At 54.6% G+C, this 9,610-nt stretch overlaps 1 protein-coding gene across 1 annotated transcript in view; it reads left to right on the top strand.

Moving 5' to 3' along the window:
- The first annotated feature begins 892 nt into the window (after nucleotides 1-892).
- The window catches only part of LOC134363730 (maestro heat-like repeat family member 5), a 66,974-nt gene continuing 58,256 nt past the window's right edge, over nucleotides 893-9,610 (top strand). The window contains exons 1-4 of the mRNA XM_063079281.1: nucleotides 893-918; nucleotides 1,775-1,966; nucleotides 7,500-7,681; nucleotides 8,589-8,734. Coding sequence (XP_062935351.1) covers nucleotides 893-918; nucleotides 1,775-1,966; nucleotides 7,500-7,681; nucleotides 8,589-8,734 — 546 coding nt within the window. The remainder of the gene's footprint in view (nucleotides 919-1,774; nucleotides 1,967-7,499; nucleotides 7,682-8,588; nucleotides 8,735-9,610) is intronic.

Here is a 9,610-nt window from a genome sequence, read left to right as displayed (position 1 = left end):
AACTGACTGGCCCACCTTGCCCAAGCAGCCTGGTAACCTTTGGTCAACCACCTCTCCACTGACTGGTATGTCTGCCCATTGCTGCAGGGTAAGTGCTCCCCCATGGCTGATTTCAAGCCAGCAAAAGATGTCACAGGACGCAGAGTCAGGAAGAGACGTGCACTAGCAGCCGTCACGTAGCACTGCCACCACGCAGAGGCAGTGGAAGCATAGGTAGCAGTAAAACGTGGTCAAGCAATCAGGAAGTGAGGAGTGCGGGGTGTTTTTACCTTTGTTTTTAATATAGTCTATTTCGTTGTAAGTTTCTCAAAATTCCTGGAAATTTAGGCATCAGTCGTGTGAGGCTGGGTGGGCTGGCCCCAGCATGCCACACGGCTCTCGGGGAACTGGGGAGCCCCTGGTGGCTGGGCAGTCTGCTCTGGCGGTCTGCAGGATCACCTGCCCAGTGACCCTCCTTCATGAGAGGATGTGTGGACAATTTTTAACAACCCCTTTCATGGTGCATGGAGAACCTTTCATGGAGGATGGAGAATGTGAGTTCAGGGTTTCCGGGGAAGCCAGGTGTCTTAGCTTGAGCTTCTATAACAGAACACCATGGCCTGGGGCTTATAAACAAGAGAAAGTTATGTCTCCCAGGTCTGGAGGTTGGAAGTCCAAGATCAAGGCCCCAGCAAATTTGGCGTCTGCTGGGGGCTCGCTTGGGTGTGGAGAGGCTGAGTGCGGATGCTGCAGGGACCATGCTGGCCCAGCGAGCTCTAGCTCTGTGAGTATCTCCCTCTGCCCAGCCTGCCCTGGGCAGAGGAGTCCAGGCAGCCACACAGTGCCCCTGCATTCTGGAGACATGATGGGGTGAGCCTTGGAGACAACAGGCTACTGCTCACCCCTGGAGGCCATGGCGGCTTTACAGTCAATCCTAAGGTAGGGGTGGGAATCGTGGGAACTCCCCCAGAAGCTGCCTGCTGCAGAACATCCCCCATCCCCCAACATGCCTCCCTCATCTGCAGCCTGGGCCTCTTGCACCTACTGCAGGGGGCAGTGAGGCAGTCAGAGAGAAAAGACACCCGTGCTGGCAGCTTGTGGGGGGAAGTCACACTGAGACGTCTGGGCTGGGTCAGAGGGCAGTTCTGGTGTGCCCTGGCCTCCTGCCTCACAGGGCATGAGCTGCTACATTAATGCAGGAGACAGGACAGGTGTAGGTCGACCCTTCCTCCCTGCCGCATCACCATCATGACCCCTCCATCAGGGCCACATCTGGCATAGCAGGGAGAAAACCGCCATCGCATGGCCCACACTCAGGCCTCACTCCCCACGCTGGGCCCTGCAGCCTCCAAGAATCCAGGTGGGCTCAGCGCACTCCTGCACAGGACTCCCTGAGGGCTTCTTTCTCTTTCTGCAGTTATATCCTCACTGGTGATGCCAGGCATGTTTAGGAAAAGGCTCTTGGGCCAGCAGCGGCCTGGGCAGGGCGGGCAGCTCCACATCCACCTGACCCTGGAGAGGCAGAGATCTTGTCTCAGGAGAGTGGCGCTGGCTCCAGAAGTCGGGTCTCAAAGGATGGAGGACTGACCCACCTGGGAGGCTGGCGGAGATGCCAACACCCGGCCCTGCCCCACCGCCCTGCCCTGCACACCTGCCAGCCCAGCCTGTTCCATCGCCCTCACTGCTGCCCGCAGCCTCGCCCCGGCCAGCTTTTCCACCCTCCTTTGTCCTTTCTCACTTCCTTCCACTCTTGGCTCCTCCAGCCACCGCCCCAGCCCCACTTTATCTCCTTGAGGTCCCCCGGAGGCATCCCCTCCTTCTTTGTCCAGGGCAGGGCAAGGAGGGAAGGAGGGCAGAGGAGAGAGGACCAGGTGCACCTGCCCTCTCCTTGCCACCGGCAGGAGCAGATCCGCCAGGCCCCAGCCCACACCGGACTCCAGGATGCTGTTCTCCGGATGGTGACTGCTGCCCTGAAGCTGGTCCCCAGGTGTGTCCCCCTCCTTCACCTTAGTCCTGCCTGTGCCTCTGTTGACATCCCTCCACTAAGTCTCCTGAGTTGCCGGGATTGGGTTTGGTTCCTGGCAGGGACCCAAGGACCCCGTGGGATCATGTGATCCCAGTTCCTGGGCATCGGGCTTTTCTCTCCTACACACACCTGCAGAAACCGCCACCCCAGGCCTCCTGGTGCAGTTCTCGGTTATTCTACACACAGGCCTCGCCTACCCTGTGCTGCTGTGCACTCTGTCCCCTCAGTCCTTCTGCCCAGGGCCCCTCCCGACCTGCCGGGTGGCCACATCACTGCCCCTCTCAGTGCTCTGGCTTCCTGCTGTGCTTCCTGTGCTGCAGGATGAAGCGTGAGTCCTAGGGTACCCCAAGGCTGAGCGTCAAGCCTCCACCTCCAGACGCTTGGCACCGTCATCCTGCGAGGCCATCATGTGTTCAACATTTTGCAGATGCCCTGGGCTGGGGCAGAGGCCACCTGGTTTGCCCACGATCCTGATGCCAGAGGCACAATGACACCCACAGCCTGCCCAGCACTGTGCTGGAGCTTCACCCCATCTTCTCGCCAATCCTCAGAGCCACCCATGAGCTGGGGCGGTTATGCTTCAGTTTCATGGTGGGGAGACCAAGGCACGGAGGCGGAGTCACTTGCACCGGGCCACGTGGTCAGCCGAGGGTGGGCTGGATTTAATTCTCCCAGCCTGACCAGCCCACACTCTGAACTCCCAGGCTGTCCTGGCTCCCAGTTCCTGTAGCTGGAGAGGACCCCAGAGGGGAGCCCAGCCTTCCGTGAGTGCTCAGACCCAGGCTGAGGGTGAGTCACACCTCCATCCCCGGGACCTGCCATCGGCACAGGCAACTGGGTCCATCAAACAAATGGCCCAAGCTGGATCTGCAGGTCTCACAGGAGAGAACTGAATCCCAGAGGAGGACAGGCCCAAGGCCTCGTAGGGGACATGAGTACACACAAACATGTGCAGACACAGGCACACACACACACCTGCCACCCGTGGAAGACAGCGTCAGTTCCACAGCACTGTTCCTGGAAAGGATTCCATGGGCACGGGAACCATTGTGACCTCAGGGGTGAGGTCAGGGCTGGCCAGGGAGGAAGAAGGGCGGTACCCAGAGATAGGCTGGCCCGCCAGGTGTGAGGACAGGGCTGGTGGCTGTGGCCTGTGGGTCCTCCAAACTGCACCCCAACTATGGACTGGCAGCATTCCGAAAGGCCACGCAGCCGCATCTCGGCCAGCAGGACGTCCTCAGCTACGTCCCGCAACCCCAGGTCAGCTCAGCTCAGTCTGGGCCATATGGGAGCCCAGGGGACCCTGCCCTCTCCTCCCCCACAGCTACCCTGGCCTCTCCATCTCTCAGGAGGGAGCCTCTGTGCAGGGCAGCAAGGGGCTCCTTGTGCCGAGGAGGGTGGGGCCTGCTGCCAGGAGCAGCCTGGGGAGGGATCTGGGGTGGGCCTCATGATGCAGCAGCCCTTGGCATGGTGGGCAGGAGGCTGGGCAGGAAGGGCCTCAATCTGGAACATGGGCTCTGCCACCGACCGCTTATGAGGACCTGAGGTCAGATGAATGAGCGAGCAGACAGATGGATAGACGGGTGGACACATTGTCTACCTGCTTCTCTGAGCCTCGGCTTCTACCCAGCAGAACGGAGATGGTACAACAGCCAGTGTTGTTGCAGAGACTTGAGAGAACATGACTAAAGGAGGGCTTCTCCATGGCCTTCCAGGACCCCCAGCATCCCCAGTGACCCAGGCAAACACAAGGCTCCGCCTTCCTGTGTCCAACAGGCAGTTCAGAGGCTGGCCCAGCAGGCCCCCCTCTGCCTCCTCTGCCTGTGAGCTCGGCTGGGCACCCCTCCGTGGGTGTTCTGCAGCGTCTGGGTCCCTGCTTGTGAATTCGGGTATTTTGGTCCCGCACTGTTGCTGTGTGCATGTGTGTGTGTGTGTGCGCATGTGTGTGCGTATGTGCACGTGTGTGTGCGCATGCGTTTGTGCGTTTGCACGTGTGTGCGCGTGCGCGTGTGTGTGCGCGTGCACGTGCACGTGCACGTGTGTGTGTGTGTGTGTGTGTGTGTGTGTGTGTGTGTGTGTGCGCACACTGTCAGGCCTGTCTTATTCTCTGCCACAGCCTGTATTGCTTCTAAGCTGAGAAAACTCTCCCCTCTGCAGATGTTTGCTAATTGTGTGTTCGCATTGTTTTTCTATTTTTAAAAAGACATTTAACTCTGGAGGCTGCAGGGGCTGCGATGCAGGTTTGGGGCGGGCGCAATATGGGCCCTGTGACCACCACGAAGCCAGGGAGGCCGGGCTGGGTCTGAAGGCCACGCTTCTCCAGGGCAGGAAGTGACTGGCCTTCTGAGAGGCTGCAGAAGGGAGGAGGCCCCCAGGAGGGTAAAGCGTGTGCCGACCTTGCAGAAGCCCAAAGCCTCCCTGGAGCTGCCTCGGCCCTGGGACCCCAGAACACTTGGTTTCCAAGAGCAGGTCTTCAACGGTGGAGGTGATGGCGAGGGGGGTCAGGGGGAGGCGAGTGCAACCAGGAGCGAGATCCATCCCTGTTCGGCGGAGACTTGTGTCCAGCTGGAGTGGGCTGCACTATTCCCAGAACGCCATCACTCATTCATCACCCCTTCATTCATTCAATTATCTGTCACACACACGGAGCACTGTTGGGGCAGCTTTACCTAAATGGCACGTCCTTGGCCAGGCCTTCCTGACCTGGCTGTCTAAACTTGGCCCCACAGCTTGTCCAGTCCCCTGTCCTGCTTGATCTTTCTCCATCCAGCTGCCCAGCTGACACTGTCCCTGGCTTCCTTGTCTGCTCAGTGTCTCTCCCCGCCACCCCACCCCCGAATGCCAGTGCCACAAGGGAAGGGGTTTTGTGCATTGTGTTCACTGAGAAACCCCCAGGCCCTGGAATGGTGCCTGGCACATAGTAGGCACTTAATAAACACTCATCCAATCAATGAAGGCAGGAAGGAATGATTCTGCTCCGGCAGCGTGTGAGGCCCGGGGACTGCGTGAATCTGCTCGGGCTGTCATAGCAAAGCACCACAGGCTGGACGGCTTCAACAGCAGGTGCTTATTTCTTCTGCCTGAAAGACTTTCTCCAACATTTTTTGTGGTGCAGGTCTTCTGGAGATGAGTTCTTCTGGCTTTTGTATGTTTGGAAAAGTTTTTATTTCACCTTTAGTTTTTAAAGGTACTTTCTGTGGGTGGAGAATTCTAGCTTGACAGGTCTTTTGTTCGTTTCAGTGCTTTGAAATGTTGCCGCCTTCTGGCCTGCAGCATTTCCAACCACAGCTATGCCCTCATTCCTTGTTCCTTCAGTGTTTCCCCCTCTGGCTGTTTTTAAGATTTGCCCTTATCATTGCTTTTAGGCAATTTCGTTTTGATGTGACTTCGTGTACTTTTCTTCATGTTTTTTTTTTGTTTGTTTGTTTGCTTGCTTGCTTTTTGCTTAGGATTCATCCAGTTTCCAGGATCTGTGGATTTATATTTTTCATCAAATTTAGAAAATGTTTAGATATTATTTCTTTAAATATTTTTTTGTCCCCCTTCCTGCTCTTGTGGGGACTCAGATTTCACACACACAGTGCCATGTGAAGTTGTCCCAGAGCTCACTCATGCTCTGTTTCACTTTTTCCAGTTTTCTGTCTATTTGCATTTTATTTTTAGATAGTTTCTGTTACTGTGTCTTCAAGTTCACTAACCTTTGCTTCCACGGTGACTAACCTGCTGTAAAACTCATCCATTGTATCCTTAATCTGAATTTTTTTTTCATCTTTTTTATATTTTCCATATCTCTCCTTAGCATTCCTATGTCTTCCTCTACCACGTTGAACATATGGAATATAATTAATTGTCTTGATGTCTCTATCTACTAATTCTGTCATTTCTTTTTTTTTTTTTTTCTTTAAAGATGACCAGTAAGGGGATGTTCACTTTTGACTTGGTGTTGTCAGGACCACGTGCTCCCAAGTGAGCCACGGGCCGGCCCTAATTCTCTCATTTCTAAGTGGTTTGGATCAAATGACTTTTCTCCTCATAAGGGGTCATATCTTCTCACTTCTTTGCGTGTCCAGTAAATTTTGATTAGATGCCAGATATTGTGAATTTTACCTTGCTGGGTGCTGGGTATTCCTGTCCTTTTAAAATATTCTTGAGCTTTGTTCCGGGACACAATTAAATTATTGGCAAATAGTTTAGCCTTTTTGAGGCTTGCTTTCAAAGCATCCTTGCTGAGGGCTGATTTCTTCCCCCACTGATGAGGTAATACCTTTCAGAGTGCTGCACCCCATGCTGTATGAAATACAAGGTTTTCCTTCTGGCTGATGAAAAAAGAAACTCTTCCCAGCCCTGTGTGAGCTCTGGGCATTGCTCCCTCTGCTTCTTTTGGGTGGTTCTTTCCCCACATGCACTGAGCTCAGATGAAGATGGGAGTGGGGGTGGGGGAGCCCCTGAAAGCAGCTCTCTCCTGTGACTCTCTCCTGCAAACCCCAGCCACCACGGCACCCCCCCCAACCCCAACTTTCACCTCCATTTCCTCAACTCAAGGAGGCTGCTGGGCTTTCTTGGGTTCCTGCTCCCTGCACTGGAAACTTTCCAGGCAGCTGGCTGTGGCAATGTGGGGCTCACCTTGCTGATTTTCCATCCCTTGGGGATCACTGTCCTGCGCTGCTGTTGTCTGGTGCCTGAAAACCATGGTTTTGTATGTTTTTTCCACTTTTTCAGTTGTGTAAGGTAGGAAGGTGAATCTGATCCTTGTTACTCCATCTTGGCTGGAAGCATCAGTGTCTTATACGTCATTTTCAGGACTTGGGAACGGGGACCCATGGGAGGATTCTGAATGGCATGATCTGACATGTATCCCTTATATATACGGTGGAACAAACGAATGAACAAAATATTGAGAGATGAACTGCCTTCTCACACACCACATGATTCGTTTGTTTAACTTGCTGACCATTGTTATCTCCGTCACTGGTGTATCTCCAATGCCAAGAACACGCCTCACCCATGGCAGGCACTTGGGACATGGGAGCTGACAGTGAACGAGCCAGCAAGGTCGTGAAGTGGGGGCAGAGGCTGCCCCTGCCGTGGGGCCCCATGGGAGGGAGTCATGGAGGAGCCAGGCTTGGGCAGCACCCCAAAAGAAGGAGGCCTCCTCCTTCACCCCTTAGGGCAACTAACACAGTCTGAGGGAATCCTTTCCCCACATCACAGGAGAAGAGGAGGAGGAGGGAGGGAAGAACACAGCAAAAACCATCTTGAAGGGACTTTGCATCCCTCCTTGCTCCTGCTCCCACCTGTTGGTGCAGATCCCCCTGCCTCAGAGACTCCACCAGTGATGTCTGGGTAGCCAGAGCCATCTCATGTGTGATCCCAAAGAGACTAGCTCCTCTGAGTCAGGACCAGAGCTGAGGAGGCAGGATCCTGAGCCCTCTCCCATCCCACCAGCCACGTCTGTCCCACCAACACTTACACCAGGACTCCTTTCCCATTTCAGAATCTCCTCCCACATCTCCACATCCACAGAAGACCCGTCTTATGTGAAGGTACCTCAAGACTCCGTCCGCAGGGACAGATGGGCACACCCCACCACCATCCTGCTCTTCAAGTCCCAGAGCAGCCAGGCTGCGCTGGTGCCCAAGGAGCACAAGGTGTTCATGGAGGAAGCCTACAATGCAGGTGACCAGCTGAGACCCAGGCAGGGCTGGGAGCGGGTGGCCCCAGAGGGGTCAGGTTCCAGCATGTCCCACCCTGTCCCTCTACCTGAAGCAGTCCTAAGGGTGGGGGCTAGAGGGAGTCCTCAGCAGAAAGCCCTGTACAATGCCCTTGGCCTCTCATGCCTGCTGAGGCACCGTCCAAAGCCTAAAAACTTCCCCGTCCCAAACCCCACCCTCCACTTTCCTCCCACACCCTCTCACACTCCAGAACCTCAGCTTAGGCCTGGCCCCACCCTGGAATGCTCTTCCCTTCTTTTAAGCATCATTGAATGTTGGATGACTGGAGGGAGGGTGGAAGGATAAAAGAATGAATGGATGGAGGGACAGAGGGATGGACAGACTAATTCATGAACAGATGGGTGAATGGGTGGAGAGATGGATGGATGGATGGACCAGTTGATGTATGGATGAATAGCGGATAGACGTACGGATGGATGAAGTTTTGAGTAGACAGATGTTGGGTGGATAGATGAGTGGATGAGTGGAGAGATGGACAGGTGGACGGGTAGGTGGATTAATGGGCAAACAGATATAGATGGATGTGCAGGTGGATGGACAGATGGGTGGATGGATAGGTGGATAGTGGATGGATGGATGGATGAAAAGGTGGTTGGGTCAAAGAATTCATGAAAATGTGAATGGAGAGCAAGGACATGCAGACTTCCATGCGTTCTTGCTCTTTATCCCATCTCCACCCCAGAACAACTATTTGGACAGTCGGCGGGTCCAGGGCTTCCGAACGTGCCCAGTTCTCCAGTCCTCATTTTCAGATCACTCCTTCCTATTCCCAGACCTGCCCACCCAGCCCCAAGCCACAATGTGAGCTCCCCATAGCCCACCCACCCTCACATCCTTCCTGCCAACTTTAGCCACCTGCTTCAAGATGCTCCGGGACTTGGATGGTTCAGACCCCCTCCAGCTGAAGTACATCAATGAGAAGATCAAGAACGTGGCTCACAGGTCCCCCAACCTGGTGATGGAAACCATCCATGACTACTTCCTAGACAACCCAGAGGTGGGGGCTGCTCGGGCCCGTGGGGGAAGGCACCGGAGGAAGGGAGGGCTGGACCCCAAAGTGAGCTCAAGTCCCAGATGCTATATGGAGCAGCTACATAATTGGGGGCAAGTCTCAATCTCCTCATATGTCAAATGGGCTGAATGGTGAGGGAGGAAAGTGGACCAACACATGTTGACCACATTCAGAATCTTCCCATGAGGTATATATTCTGATCCTCACAGATGAGGAAACCAAGGTTAAGGGAAGGGAAGTGATCTGCTTAAAGTCACAGAACCATTAAGTGGCAGAGATGGATGGATGGATGGATGGATGGATGGATGGATGGATGGATGGATGGATGGATGGTAGGATGGGTGGATGGGTAGATGGATGGATGTGTGAGTGGATGGATGGATGGATGGATGGATGTGTGGGTGGACGGATGGATGGGTTGATGGATGGATTGGTGTGTGGGTGGATGTATGGATGGATGTGTGGGTGGGTGGGTGGATGGATGGATGGATGGATGGATGGATGGATGTGTGGGTGGATGGACGGTCGGATGGATAGATGGATAGATGGATGGATGGATGTGTGGGTGGATGGATGGATGGATGGGTGGATGGATGTGTGGGTGGACGGACGGTCGGATGGATAGATGGATAGATGGATGGATGGATGTGTGGGTGGATGGATGGATGGATGGGTGGATGGATGTGTGGGTGGACGGGCGGTCAGATGGATAGATGGATGGATGGATGGATGGGTGGGTGGACGGATGGATGGATGGATGGATGGATGGGTGGATGGATGGATGGATGGATGGATGGATGGATGGGTGGATGGATGGATGGATAGATGGAAGGATGGATGGAAGATCTAAGTGTAAATGAA

This window comes from Cynocephalus volans, chromosome 15 (genome assembly GCF_027409185.1).
Source record: "Cynocephalus volans isolate mCynVol1 chromosome 15, mCynVol1.pri, whole genome shotgun sequence".
NCBI lineage: Eukaryota > Metazoa > Chordata > Mammalia > Dermoptera > Cynocephalidae > Cynocephalus > Cynocephalus volans.
Note: the sequence above shows the minus strand (reverse complement) of the source record. Positions and strands in the feature narration are given on the sequence as shown.